General features: G+C 42.7%; 3 protein-coding genes across 6 annotated transcripts in view; 2 read left to right on the forward strand and 1 right to left on the reverse strand.

Annotated features, from left to right (window-relative positions):
• Positions 1 to 15000, reverse strand: part of LOC113653753 (interferon-induced very large GTPase 1-like) — an 859689-nt gene that overhangs the window by 451916 nt on the left and 392773 nt on the right. The window lies entirely within an intron of this gene.
• Positions 1937 to 6792, forward strand: nol12 (nucleolar protein 12). 2 transcript variants are annotated; one of them, XM_027176276.2, is made up of 6 exons: positions 1937 to 2115; positions 5004 to 5109; positions 5239 to 5287; positions 5778 to 5920; positions 6013 to 6113; positions 6208 to 6792. In XM_027176276.2, exons 1-6 carry the CDS (start codon positions 1967 to 1969, stop codon positions 6404 to 6406), a joined length of 747 nt encoding a protein of 248 aa, XP_027032077.1. In that variant the 5' UTR covers positions 1937 to 1966; the 3' UTR covers positions 6407 to 6792. The 2 variants fall into 2 exon arrangements, with proteins under 2 accessions (XP_027032077.1, XP_027032076.1); XM_027176275.2 differs by having other exon boundaries at positions 1940 to 2115; positions 6010 to 6113.
• The window catches only part of triobpb (TRIO and F-actin binding protein b), a 22489-nt gene continuing 18719 nt past the window's right edge, over positions 11231 to 15000 (forward strand). For both annotated transcript variants that reach the window (XM_047816237.1, XM_047816238.1), the window contains exons 1-2: positions 11231 to 11348; positions 12767 to 15000. The exon at positions 12767 to 15000 is cut by the window's right edge and continues 380 nt beyond it. In XM_047816237.1, the coding sequence (XP_047672193.1) occupies positions 11246 to 11348; positions 12767 to 15000 (2337 nt within the window). In that variant the 5' untranslated portion in view covers positions 11231 to 11245. The remainder of the gene's footprint in view (positions 11349 to 12766) is intronic.

Raw genomic sequence — 15000 nt, forward strand, 5'->3', positions numbered from 1 at the left:
GAGTCGAGGACTCGGACGACACCCCGAGCTTTGTCTTTGTTAGGAGTTTAAACTGAGACCTGCTGCTGTTTATAAGTGTGATGCTATAAGATAATCAGGACAAATCAAAATGTCCCTTTGGGATTGTTTACTGGACTAAAGTTCACCTAGAACAAAGCACATGGGACTGCGCTGGGGGATAAAGAGCCGAGACGAGGCTTTGGGATACAAAGTTCATATTTATTTGGAGAAATGAGACGTCCTGAAATACACAGAATACCTCTGGTTCACTGGGTTACAGACAAGACACCATGAGCATAAATCACTGGGGGGGGAGGGGGGTAAATACACACACAACAAACAGGGGATAAAGGGCTAGTTAAAGTGTTAATGAAGAAGTAGGTCTTTAACCATCATTAGAAGATATCCAGTGACTCAGCTGTCCGGACCTCTAGGGCAAGTTCATCCCACCACCTCGGTGCTGAACAGGGAAGAGTCTTGTAGTAAACTTCCCTCTTACCCTGAGAGATGGTGGGACCAGTGGGGCAGTGCTGGTTCCACTGATCATGATGAAGGGCAGAAGGTGTGAGATGTGAGATGGTCTGGAGCATAGCGGAGTGGATCCAATGGGCAGGTGGTAGTGAAGTGACATGTGTTTAACCCATCTAAAGTGCACACAAACACACACACAGCAGTGAACACACACCCGGAGCAGTGGGCAGCCATTTATTCTGTGGAGCCCGGGCAACAGTTGGTCAAGGGCACCTCAGTCGTGGTATTGCCGGCCCGAGACTCGAACCCACAACCTTAGGGTTACAAGTCAAACTCTGACCATTAGGTCACGACTTCCCCACAAGATAGGATTGATAGGATTGCAGGAGTAGATGAGCTGTAAAAACTTTTCTGCTGCTACAGTTGAGAAATGTGACCACAAAGGAGTGGAGAATCCTGACTGTGGGATGTAGGGGCAGTCGGGGCAGAAGTGAAGGTCCTGCAGATTCCCTCAATCTTCTCGTAGTAAAAAGAAGCTAATCTTCACTAATCCACTGATCTTACTTACCACATCTGGCCCAGGGGTCTGACTCACTCAGGACAGCGAGCTGTAGGAGATACTGAAGTGTGTGTGTGTGTGTGTGTGTGTGTGTGTGAATGAGTGTGAGAATAAAGAGATGAACTGTACAGTAAATAATCCACAGGAACATAATGAACAGTGAGAGCTGAAGCAGCACCACATGGCAGAAAGACTCTTACTACCAGTTTAATCTGTTTATATCTCTAAATTATTTGAAATTTTCAAATCAGCATCATGTTTTGTGTTGTGACATCACTGAGCTCCAGCCATGGATAAAGGATCAGTCAGATTTACACAAATGAGAAGAGATCCTCGTCCCCTCAGGTACCCTCAGTGACGTTGTACCCAAAGGGCCCACACACACATGCTCACAGTGCAGGGGACGTCCGTACACACGGGTTCACACACTGCGTCCGTAGCAGCAGTACACACAGACACCGTATTCTGGAGCTTACTGAGTGACAAAAGCTGAAAGAAGAACAACTGCAGCTGCTTCCTCTTGCAGGTGGAACACAAGATAATCACCATGTAATTAAAATTTACATCTACATATTATGAGCTGTGTAGATGCACAACACCGCCCCCTGGTGGGTAAATAGACACATGACTGTACAGGAGGCGCTGCAGCTCTTAGCAATGATAAAAAAATAAAAGGTTGTTTTTGTGTAAAATTCATCACTTTTATGACGATAAAAACAACACTAATTATTTACTTCGGACAATAGTCCTACATCTTAGTCTGACATCAAGCTGAAGAGAATAAATAGTTTGTACATTAAGTGAATAATACATATTTAATATTATAATAAAATACATTTATATAAAACATTAAACTTTATCGGTGTCATAGTTTTTAGTTCCGCTGGTAGGAACGGAGTTTATCGGCGCTGTGAGCAACACGGACCGTGTTTATTGATGCACACAGGACCGGATGTGCACAATACACACGTGAAGATGGGGAAACAGAAGAAACACGTGCAGTTTAAAGACGGATCTAAACGTAAACCTGGGTTTAAAAACAGACAGAATAAATGTGTCGTCATGTTCGATGATAAAGACAGACAGTAAGTGAACACGGGCACAAATATGCTAATGAGTTATCTGTGTAAACATACTGTACACATAGTGTGTATGTAGTGTGTGTATAGTGTGTGTATAGTGTGTGTATGTAGTGTGTGTATAGTGTGTGTATGTAGTGTGTGTATAGTGTGTGTATGTAGTGTGTGTATGTAGTGTGTGTATGTAGTGTGTGTATAGTGTCCATAGTGTGTATGTAGTGTGTGTATAGTGTGTGTATGTAGTGTGTGTATGTAGTGTGTGTATGTAGTGTGTGTATGTAGTGTGTGTATATAGTGTGTGTATATAGTGTGTGTATATAGTGTGTATGTAGTGTGTGTATATAGTGTGTGTATAGTGTGTGTGTATAGTGTCCATAGTGTGTATGTAGTGTGTGTATATAGTGTGTGTGTATAGTGTGTGTATATAGTGTGTGTATAGTGTGTATAATGTGTGTGTATAGTGTCCATAGTGTGTATATAGTGTGTGTGTATAGTGTCCATAGTGTGTATATAGTGTGTGTGTATAGTGTCCATAGTGTGTATATAGTGTGTGTATATAGTGTGTGTATATAGTGTGTGTATATAGTGTGTGTATAGTGTGTGTGTATAGTGTGTGTATATAGTGTGTGTATATAGTGTGTGTATAGTGTGTATGTAGTGTGTGTATATAGTGTGTGTATATAGTGTGTGTATAGTGTGTATGTAGTGTGTGTATATAGTGTGTGTATAGTGTGTGTGTATAGTGTGTGTATATAGTGTGTGTATATAGTGTGTGTATAGTGTGTATGTAGTGTGTGTATATAGTGTGTGTATAGTGTGTATAATGTGTGTGTATAGTGTGTGTATAGTGTCCATAGTGTGTATATAGTGTGTGTATATAGTGTGTGTATAGTGTGTATGTAGTGTGTGTATAGTGTGTGTATATAGTGTGTGTATAGTGTGTATAATGTGTGTGTATAGTGTGTGTATAGTGTCCATAGTGTGTGTATAGTGTGTATGTAGTGTGTGTATATAGTGTGTGTATAGTGTGTATAATGTGTGTGTATAGTGTGTGTATAGTGTCCATAGTGTGTATATAGTGTGTGTATATAGTGTGTGTATATAGTGTGTGTATATAGTGTGTGTATATAGTGTGTGTATAGTGTGTGTGTATAGTGTGTGTATATAGTGTGTGTATATAGTGTGTGTATAGTGTGTATGTAGTGTGTGTATATAGTGTGTGTATATAGTGTGTGTATAGTGTGTATATAGTGTGTGTATATAGTGTGTGTATAGTGTGTGTGTATAGTGTGTGTATATAGTGTGTGTATATAGTGTGTGTATAGTGTGTATGTAGTGTGTGTATATAGTGTGTGTATAGTGTGTATAATGTGTGTGTATAGTGTGTGTATAGTGTCCATAGTGTGTATATAGTGTGTGTATATAGTGTGTGTATAGTGTGTATGTAGTGTGTGTATAGTGTGTGTATATAGTGTGTGTATAGTGTGTATAATGTGTGTGTATAGTGTGTGTATAGTGTCCATAGTGTGTGTATAGTGTGTATGTAGTGTGTGTATATAGTGTGTGTATAGTGTGTATAATGTGTGTGTATAGTGTGTGTATAGTGTCCATAGTGTGTATATAGTGTGTGTATATAGTGTCCATAGTGTGTATGTAGTGTGTGTGTATAGTGTGTGTGTATAGTGTCCATAGTGTGTATATAGTGTGTGTATATAGTGTGTGTATAGTGTGTATAATGTGTGTGTATAGTGTGTGTATAGTGTCTATAGTGTGTGTATATAGTGTGTATGTAGTGTGTGTATATAGTGTGTGTATAGTGTGTATAGTGTGTGTATAGTGTCTATAGTGTGTGTATATAGTGTGTATGTAGTGTGTGTATATAGTGTGTGTATAGTGTGTGTATATAGTGTGTGTATAGTGTGTATAATGTGTGTGTATAGTGTGTGTATAGTGTCCATAGTGTGTATATAGTGTGTGTATATAGTGTGTGTGTATAGTGTGTGTATGTAGTGTGTGTATAGTGTCCATAGTGTGTATGTAGTGTGTGTATGTAGTGTGTGTGTATAGTGTCCATAGTGTGTATATAGTGTGTGTATATAGTGTGTGTATAGTGTGTATAATGTGTGTGTATAGTGTGTGTATAGTGTCTATAGTGTGTGTATATAGTGTGTGTATATAGTGTGTGTATAGTGTGTATAATGTGTGTGTATAGTGTGTGTGTATAGTGTCCATAGTGTGTATATAGTGTGTGTGTATAGTGTGTGTGTATAGTGTCCATAGTGTGTATATAGTGTGTGTATATAGTGTGTGTATAGTGTCCATAGTGTGTATGTAGTGTGTGTATAGTGTCCATAGTGTGTATGTAGTGTGTGTATAGTGTCCATAGTGTGTATGTAGTGTGTGTATAGTGTCCATAGTGTGTATGTAGTGTGTGTATAGTGTCCGTAGTGTGTATGTAGTGTCCATAGTGTGTATGTAGTGTGTATGTAGTGTCCATAGTGTGTATGTAGTGTGTGTATAGTGTCCATAGTGTGTATGTAGTGTGTGTATAGTGTGTATGTAGTGTGTATACTGTGTGTGTATATAGTGTATAAAGTGTGTGTATAGTCTGTGTATGTAGTGTATATAGTGTGTATATATAGTGTCCATAGTGTGTATAGTGTCCATGGTGTGTATAGTGTCCATAGTGTGTATAGTGTCCGTAGTGTGTATAGTGTCCGTAGTGTGTATAGTGTCCATAGTGTGTATAGTGTCCGTAGTGTATATAGTGTCCATAGTGTGTGTATAGTCTGTGTATGTAGTGTGTATAGTGTGTATAGTGTTTATTGTATATTGAACTCTGTGTGTGTGTGTGTGTGTGTGTGTGTGTGTGTGTGTGTGTGTGTGTGTGTCAGTGAGTTCCTCACTGGTTTCCACAAGAGGAAGGTGGAGAGGCGTAAAGCAGCAGTGGAGGAGATAAAGAATAAACTGAGAGAGGAGCAGAAACGAGTGAGAGAGGAGGTGAGAGAAAGAAAGTTTGTGTGTGTGTGTGTGTGTGTGTGTGTGTGTGTGTGTGTGTGTGTGTGTGTGTGTGTGTGTGTGTGTGTGTGTGTGTGACAGCAGTGTTAATATGTGTTGGTTGTGTTTTAGAGACATAAAGAATACCTGAAGATGCTGAAGGAGAGGAGGGAGGCACTAGGTAATGTGTGTGTTGTGTGTGTGTGTGTGTATTGTGTGTGTGTTGTGTGTGTGTTGTGAGTTTGTGTGGTAGCCTGGTGGTTAAGATGTTGGGCTACCAATCAGAAGGTTGTGAGTTCAATCCCAGGTCCACCAGGCTGCCACTGTTTTGCCCCTGAGCAAGGCCCTTAACCCTCAACTGCTGTTTTATTAAATGAGATAATGTAAGTCGCTCTGGATAAAAGGGTCTGCTAAATGCTGTTAATGTTGTGTGTGCATGTTGCGAGTGTCGCGAGTGTTGAGTGTGTTGCGAATGTGGCACGCGAGTGTCTCGAGTGTGTCTCGAGTGTGTCTCGAGTGTGTCTCGAGTGTGTCTCGAGTGTGTCTCGAGTGTGGCGTGTTGTTGTGTGTGTGTGTTGTGTGTGTGTGTGTTGTGTGTGTGTGTTGTGTGTATTTAATTCTATGTGATTGGAAGATTTTCAGTTAAACCCCTTTGATGATCATGATTATAGAAGCTGCAGATGAACTTGATGACGTCATCACCTCCACGACAGAGTCCACGCAGTATGATCACCCCAACCACACCGTAACCGTGACGACCATCAGTGACCTCGACCTGTCTGGCGCTCGACTGCTGGAGTCTCTGACGGATCGTGTGAGGATTTAGATCAGTGCATTCTGGGTATTATAAACTGCTGGGATGATGATGATGATGATGATGATGAAGGTGTTTTTCTGGTGTAGCAGGCTGCAGCAGTGAGGGGTGATGATGATGATGAGAGACGTGATGAAGAGGAGAAAGTTGAAGCGTTACCCAGGAAAGCAGGAAATCCTCTGCTGTCCAAAAAGTAACCCCAGTTCCTCTCCTCCTTTAGTGTCACTTCTCTTCTTTCTCTCTTCACTTCACATCTTGTTGATGTTTCACTTTGATCTTCTGTCTAGGATCAAATCTCTCTCAGCGTCACTTCACTGCTTCACCAAACAGAAGAAGAAGAGAAAAGGTAACCTGGACAGTCGGGGGCGGAGTCAGCAGGGGGACAGGAAGTCGTCGGTTGCCGTGGGCAACAAGCACCGTCTAGGCAAAACAACAAAGAAGCAGCGGCGCCAGAGAACAGGCAGGAAGGGGCGGAGCCAGGACTGAGGTCGACGCGACAGAGACTTTGTTTATAGTTCTAAATGTCACAGAAGAGTTTCCTCAAATCCTGGAATCATCACGTGTGGGTCTAGAACATGATCACTCCTGATGTCTGTACCACTCTCACCTGCTGTTTAACTTCACTACAGATGTTTGTGGTTTGGGACACAGCCGTGGGGTGTGGCCGGTTGTCATGGTAACTAGAGAAGCTTCATATGTAACAGTGACAGCAGAGAGGAACCTGAACTGTTGTTGTTTTATACTGAAGATGACATCATCGTAGTGCTGAACTTCACTATACTGCTTTAGTGTGTGTGTGTGTGTGTGTGTGTGTGTGTGTGTGTGTGTGTGTGTGTGTGTGTGTGTGTGTGTGAAGCTGAAACACTGCAGAATAACTTCACATAATGATCTTACACATAACGATGCCAGGAAGAAGATGATGAAGAACATCACACGTATGTGTGTGTGTGTGTGTGTGTGTGTGTGTGTGTGTGTGTGTGTGTGTCCTGTTCACTGCCACACATTTATATATCTTTTACACTGCATTGTTATTAAAAGTCATCTTTACAAGTCACTGTTTTCTGCAGCTGTATTATTTAATCTACAGTAAATGATGTAGAAATGTAGATAAAGGCGTCTGTACAAGGCCTTAATGTTCACTCATTCATCTTCTACCGCTTATCCGAACTTCTCGGGTCACGGGGAGCCTGTGCCTATCTCAGGCGTCATCGGGCATCGAGGCAGGATACACCCTGGACGGAGTGCCAACCCATCACAGGGCACACACACACTCTCATTCACTCACACACACACACACTCTCATTCACTCACACACACACACACTCTCATTCACTCACACATACACACTCTCATTCACTCACACACACACACACTCACACACACTCACACACTACGGACAATTTTCCAGAGATGCCAATCAACCTACCATGCATGTCTTTGGACCGGGGGAGGAAACCGGAGTACCCGGAGGAAACCCCCGAGGCACGGGGAGAACATGCAAACTCCACACACAAGGTGGAGGCGGGAATCGAACCTCGACCCTGGTGGTGTGAGGCGGACGTGCTAACCACTAAGCCACCGTGACCCCCCCCCCCCCCATGTACATTTTAATAATAAAAGTTAGTGTAATAAAAGTACACAATAAAATATCAGTTTATGTTGGATTTATACTCACTGTTTCTGAGCAGTACAGTCCTGTTAAAAGTGCAGTACATAGTTGGTTATTTATTTGTAAATGACCGTGTGTGTGTGTGTGTGTGTGTGTGTGTGTGTGTGTGTGTGTGTGTGTGTGTGTGTGTGTGTGTGTGTGGCAGCGTGCACCATCTGCTTGCCGGCTCATGTCACTTTCTGATATTTAATACTGACCTGGAGTTTGCGACGGCGGCCATTTTGGCTCCTCACTGCCTACTGACTGGAGTTAAGAGTAAAGTGGAATCAGAGCCAAAATGTCTGTCACATGTAACCCAGTTACTCCTATTGTCATAGCAGCCAATAGGACATGTGTGTGACAGTGAGAAACTGGGGAAGAGACATGATGCTCTCCATCTCTCTCTCTCTCTCTCTCTCTCTCTCTCTCTCTCTCTCTCTCTCTCTCTCTCTCACACACACACACACACACACACACACACAGAGGGGACAGCAGCAGGTAAGGTCTGGATACAGCCTGGAAATTTTATTGTTATTTTTAGATTAAATCTTATAATTGCTGTAGTGCAGAAGTGTGTGTGTGTGTGTGTGTGTGTGTGTGTGTGTGTGTGTGTGTGTGTGTGTGTGTGTGTGTGTGTGTGTGTGTGTGTGTGTGTGAGAGAGAGAGAGACTTTTCACTGAGGGTTACATCACTGTGACATTAACCTGATAAACCAATGAAAGAACTCATTAGATTATTATTGTTGTTGTTGTTTTTATTAATAGGATAAAGATGTTATTAAATAGTTTGTTTTAAATTATAGTGGAATCAAGAAATGCATATTAATTTAATGTGAATTCGACATTAATATTTGTAATATACTTAAAATATATTAATTACAGTCAAGTTAAAAGTGCAGTAATGTGTTTGTGTGTGTGTGTGTGTGTGTGTGTGTGTGTGTGTGTGTTGTTCCTCAGTGTGTATACGACTGTGTGTGTGTGTTTGTGCTTGTTGTTCCTCAGTGTGTATACGTGTGTGTGTGTGTGTGTGTGTGTGCTGCTCATTACCCATCATGCCCTTCACCGGTGAGGAGCGTGTGTGTCCACAGTTCCAGCCCAACATCTTTGATTCGTCACGCTGCCATGAGTGCCTTCGTCTCAAACACCTGCACACACACACACCTACACTCACACCCACACACACACTCACACCCACACACACTCCTGAACAGGTGAATCTGACCAGTGAGAGCAGCAGCAGAGACGAGAAGGAGCCGAGCACCAAGGTGAGGATGAAGAGAGAAACGTGAGGATTAAAAACAGAGGAAACTGTAAGATAAAAAACACCAAGATCTGCGTCTGATTGTCACTGATGACTTGGGGGTTACATCTGAAAACAAATCATAAAGACACAAAGAGTTAGATGGGAAATAAACAGTGTAAACACACACCAGTGAGATCCAGGAAAGCTCTCAGACCTCAATAAAGGGTTTATTCGTGTAAAAAGTGATCCCTGCATCACCTGCCTCTTGTGCCTCAGGTTCAGGTTCAGGTTCAGGTTCAGGTAAGGGGCAGATATTTGGTCCTTGAGGTATTTCCCAGAGGTCCGTCCCTGAGCACGGTGTTACAGAGAAAGTCTCAGTCACAGACATCCAGAGTCTTCAGCTGTGTGTTTCTGCACCAGGTCTCCATCAAGGCTCCTCTAAACATTTACACCAACCTGCTCAAGGTCCTGTTAAACTACCTGTGGTTGTTCTGTCTGTTTATACCTTCTCATCCTGAGCTCTGTGTTAAACACAACGTGGTCCAGTCAGGGTGGAGGACATCTGTCTGTTTTCTCACGATGATTCTGGATCTCACTGATAACAGATGACCAACATCACACCTCTTCTGTGGGGCTTTTCAGCAATCACACACGATTATCGCTTTTTCTCAGCATCAACATTTAGAAGTTTAATAATTATAACAGGGGGTCACGGTGGCTTAGTGGTTAGCACGTTCGCCTCACACCTTCAGGGTCGGGGTCGGTTCGATTCCCACCTCCACCTTGTGTGTGTGGAGTTTGCATGTTCTCCCCGTGCCTCGGGGGTTTCCTCCGGGTACTCCGGTTTCCTCCCCCGGTCCAAAGACATGCATGGTAGGTTGATTGGCATCTCTGGAAAATTGATCGTAGTGTGTGTGTGTGAGTGAATGAGAGTGTGTGTGTGCCCTGTGATGGGTTGGCACTCCGTCCAGGGTGTATCCTGCCTCGATGCCCGATGACGCCTGAGATAGGCACAGGCTCCCCGTGACTAACTGTTTAAAAAGGTTTCATCATCATTACACAATGACTTGTCCTGACACTGCACAAGCAGAAGGTTGGCCATCATCCCTCCATCTCTTCTGGCCCAAGGAGCAATGGGACAACAAGGAGAAAAGGGATGTCCTCCATGTCCTTGTCTCCTTGTGCAGTTACCCAGCTGCTCATTTCCTGTCACACACTGTAGACACACATCGATTACTTCCTTAGTTTCATTTTTAAAAACTTCAAAATTTGAGTTCAGTATACAAAAACTGTCATGGCGACCATCATTTTTTACAGTCTGCTAAAACACCTGGTCTGGGGGGGGGGGGGGCATTCAGCTGCTGTTTCAGGAATCATAACTTATACAATACACACTTACAGCATGACAAAGTGATAAAAAAAGAGGAAGAGAGAAAATGAGAAAGACTGAAGAAGAGAAACAGAGAGAGGAGGTGTGATGCAGAAGGAACAGCAGAGAAATGAAATAATGATGAAGTGAAGCAGTACCTGGGTTGTGTTACAGAGGAGTAACACAAACCCACACACACACACACACGCACACACACACACACACACACACACATGCACACACACACGCACACACACACACACACACACACACACACACACATGCACACACACACGCACACACACACGCACACACACACACACACACACACACACACACACACACAAACACACACTGAGAGGAATTGAGTGTGTGTGGTAAAGCACACACATATCATTCACCATCATGGACACGTTTCCTGTTCATCAGTTTTGGTCTGTGTTTATTTTTATACTCATCGTGTTTAACGTGTTTGTTAAAATAAGATGTTTGACGTAGATTAACATCGTATAACTTTATTCTGTAAAAACATTTTGGCTTTAGCTAATCTCAAGAGTTCAACAGTTTAGCCCCGCCCCTCAGCTGTACCTGGCTAACGTAGCTCTGTGATTGGCTGGTTCAGGAGGACTCTGATGATGTGTCGGTGGTGAGTGGAGGCTCTCTGTGTATCCTCAGTCCTGAGTGTGACCTTTATGTGTGTGACGGAGACGAGAGCCAGGACGAGAGCCAGGACGAAGACCAGCACACCTTTAACAGGTAAGATAGTCATTTTACTGAGCTGAGTTTACTTACATCTTTATTTTCTCATTTATTTAATCAGTCAAATTGTCTAAGAGGAAACCAGATGTTGTTTGTTTGTTTGTTTAATTTAATGTATGTACGGTTATATACGTAGCACGTTATCTACCACCGCCTGCTCTATTGTGTCATATCTATACAACCACCATCAGTATTAACGGTACTGTACACCCCCCCCCCCTCCAGTCAGTGGGAAGGTGACTCATCCATCACTGGTTCTTTCACTCCAGAAGAAGAGGAAGACTTCTTCTCTCTTTCTCACAGCAGGATGACACGTTTAGATCCTTCATCACACCGGAACAATGCACGAACATGGATGGAGGAGGCACGGAATCGAGACAGCTTCGCTCGCCGCTCCTCCGTCCCGCACGGTAACGAACCGATAATAATACTTATTTCTGTATGTTTATTTTAATTAGAACTAAATATCATCGTTTACTGCTTGCTTGCAACCAATAAAACATGACAAATGAGGAAAAGATGAAATTATTATTAAGAAATGAGCTACAAACTGCCTATACATGGAGATGTGGGAGTGTCATTAAGTCCATATATGGTTAAGGGGGGGTGTCATTGAGTCTATATATGGATATAGAGGGTGGAGTTTTCTTCAGTCCAAATTTAACTTTAAATTCATAAATATTCTTAATCTTAAGTGTTAGTGTTAGCGGCTCGGTAACGCAGCTCAACAAATAAATGAATAATGATGAAGACACTAAGTCATTTTGTTGCATGTACCCAGCTCTGGTTACGTCCTGACACAGAGTAAGTGTTAATAACACACAATTAATTATTTCGTAAGGTGTTTCCTCAGTGTTGCATTACGGCATGTGCCACATTTACATGACACACTCGGGGGTTTATCCTGTACATTAGTGTGTAACAGCAGAGTGAAATGTTATGGAAGTATTCTGAAATAGTTCTGCTGTTAGCACTACTACCAAATAATAAGCATCGGATTAGCACTTTGTGACTACATCTGTACGAACGGTGTAGTATAGGTGGTTTCTATGGCAACTTGTTTCCATTTTACTATTATAGGTAAGCCAGAGAGTTTAGTTATGGATGCTTTTTTTGGCTTGATAATTAACACCCTTGATAAAGGGATCTAGTGAATGTTGATCACTATTTTAATTCAGTTTAATTCTAGTTTATTTGTAGCTTTTTTTTACAGTAGACGTTGTCTCAAAGCAGCTTTACAGGAACATAAACATAGAACAGAAGGTAAACATTAATAATATAAAGATTAATATAATACAAAAGTCCCAGATTAATATTAGTTATATATAAATGTGTATGTATTTATCCCCAATGAACAAGTCTGAGGTGACTCAGGTGACTGTGGGGAGGAAAAACTCCCTTAGATGGTAAAGGAAGGAACCTTGAGAGGAACCAGACTCAAAGGGGAACCTCATCCTCATCTGGGTGACACTGGGGGTGTGATTATATAACCTCATCCTCATCTGGGTGACACTGGGGGTGTGATTTTATATATATACAGTCTGATAAATGTTGTAGTGATGTAAAAGTCCACATGGAGTTCACGTCTCCTCTTTAGTGTCACAGAGTCTAACTGGAGCTGGTAGATCTGTAGATGCCTAAACTTGCTAATTATTTTAGAAAATAAGGTAATTATCTAGGTGTTTGTTGTAAATTATAATTTACTGAGGCTTGTTCCTGCCTCTCTGTGACTGTGCATTTTAACCTTACATATTTTTTTAAAGTTGAAAAGATTAAAATTTGAAATCTACCTGAAAGTGTAAATATCTACTTCTCTCGTTGTCCCCAGGGAGTTCGAAAGTTGATAAAGATCGAGAAAGTGGATTTTTCTCTCTGGGTCGTGTAGCTGGTGCTCAGACATTAAGAGATAAAAGTCCTTCTCCTCATCGTCATGCTGAACGTGGACATCCTTTACCAAGCAGCCGAATGCCTGAGCCCAAAGCTGCCATTCCATTCCGAAATCCAGACCTTGGTGTTCCTTCGCAGAGAAGAACCTCTGAAATCCAGAATCCAGATCTGGCACCAGTGCCAGTGAACTCCTCTCCAGAACCCGTGGACCTCTCTATCGAAGTCGAGGCTCAGGCAGGTCCAAGATCTTTAAGTCCCACACCATTTAAGCAAGCCGAATCATTGGCTGCGTCCCAAAAAAGAGGATTCCGGGCATCAAATTCATCTTTGAGTCAGTTTGGAAATGTATTTTCCTCCACAAAAGATTCACACTTTTCACACTCTTCATCTCCATCCCGAAGTTCCTCTCCTTTCAAACGGACCGAGTCTGTCACCTCGCTATCTTCTCGTGGGTATAAGATGGACAATGTTTCAGAGAGACGAGACCATCAATCCAAAAGCCCCAATAGGGATTCATTTGGCCAGCCAGATAAATCTGAAACCGCTCGGAAAAACTTCAGATCTTTTGCTAGCACTGTCGGTGCTGTCAGTAATCTCACTAAGTCCCAGTCAAGCCCATATGCTGACCTGAAAGCCGGTTTAAGAAAGACAGAACACAATGGTCTGGGAACCAAAACCCAAACTCCCTCCTTTGCAAAGCAGAACCAGGATGCCAGTGGCCAATCACTTCTCCGGAAAACAGAAACGAAAAACTTTTCAAATAATCAGAAGAAAAGTGAAAGTCGAAACTCCTCACCATCCAGGAGCAGCAGCCAGTCAATTCTGAAGAAAGTGGTTGAAGGTTGGCGAAGTGCTTCACCTGTAAGAAAGGGCTATGGGACGGCCAGCCAACCAGAAAAGAGTCTCATTTCAAATAAGAGAAGTCATAACAGTTCCTCTCCTTCTAAAAAGAGCTTTGAGGTTAGCAGCCTATCATTGCATAAATCCGACACCAAAAGACACTCCTCCCCTGCAAGGCGGAGCAATGATGCACCTACTAAACAAACATTGTTGCACAAAAGTGTATCAGACCGATCTTCTGGTAACCGAAGTCCCTCCCCATCAAAACGGAGTTATGACCCTCCTGGCCAATCACATTTCAAATCAGAGCACAGCAATTTTTCAGGATCGATTCGATCTTCTGGTAACCGAAGTCCCTCCCCATCAAAACGTGGCTATGACCCTCCGGGCCAATCACATTTCAAATCAGACCACAGCAATTTTTCAGGATCGATTCGATCTTCTGGTAACCGAAGTCCCTCCCCATCAAAACGTGGTTATGACCCTCCTGGCCAATCACATTTCAAATCAGAGCACAGCAATTTTTCAGGATCGATTCGATCTTCTGGTAACCGAAGTCCCTCCCCATCAAAACGTGGTTATGACCCTCCTGGCCAATCACATTTCAAATCAGAGCACAGCAATTATTCTGGATCGATTCGATCTTCTGGTAACCGAAGTCCCTCCCCATCAAAACGTGGTTATGACCCTCCTGGCCAATCACATTTCAAATCAGAGCACAGCAATTTTTCAGGATCGATTCGATCTTATGGTAACCGAAATCCCTCCCCATCAAAACGTGGTTATGACCCTCCTGGCCAATCACATTTCAAATCAGAACACAGCAATTATTCAGGATCAAATCGATCTTCTGGTACCCGAAGTCCCTCCCAATCAAAAAGGAGTTTTGACCCTCCTGGCCAATCACATTTCAAATCAGAGCACAGCAATTATTCAGGATCAAATCGATCTTCTGGTACCCGAAGTCCCTCCCCATCAAAACGTGGTTATGACCCTCCTGGCCAATCACATTTCAAATCAGAACACAGCAATTATTCAGGATCAAATCGATCTTCTGGTACCCGAAGTCCCTCCCCATCAAAAAGGAGTTTTGACCCTCCTGGCCAATCACATTTCAGATCAGAGCACAGCAATTATTCTGGATCGAATCGATCTGGTACCCGAAGTCCCTCCCCATCAAAACAGAGTTATGACCCTCCTGGCCAATCACTTTTCAAATCAGAGCACAGTGAACGGGGACGGACTATAATACACAAAACTGTCAGTGAACCCAGGTTTGAGTCTATGTCCCACATGAGGAAATCAACTAATAGCAGCATAGCAGGATCATGGCGA

This window comes from Tachysurus fulvidraco, chromosome 7 (genome assembly GCF_022655615.1).
Source record: "Tachysurus fulvidraco isolate hzauxx_2018 chromosome 7, HZAU_PFXX_2.0, whole genome shotgun sequence".
Classification (NCBI taxonomy): Eukaryota; Metazoa; Chordata; class Actinopteri; order Siluriformes; family Bagridae; genus Tachysurus; species Tachysurus fulvidraco.

What these genes read in the sequence shown, in the direction of transcription:
- nol12 (XM_027176275.2), top strand. Translation starts at nt 1,967, where the DNA reads ATGCACACAGGACCGGATGTGCACAATACACACGTGAAGATGGGGAAA. An exon ending in TTCGATGATAAAGACAGACA is followed by an intron (nt 2,116 to 5,003) that starts GTAAGTGAACAC and finishes TGTGTGTGTCAG; the next exon opens with TGAGTTCCTCACTGGTTTCC. An exon ending in AGAAACGAGTGAGAGAGGAG is followed by an intron (nt 5,110 to 5,238) that starts GTGAGAGAAAGA and finishes GTTGTGTTTTAG; the next exon opens with AGACATAAAGAATACCTGAA.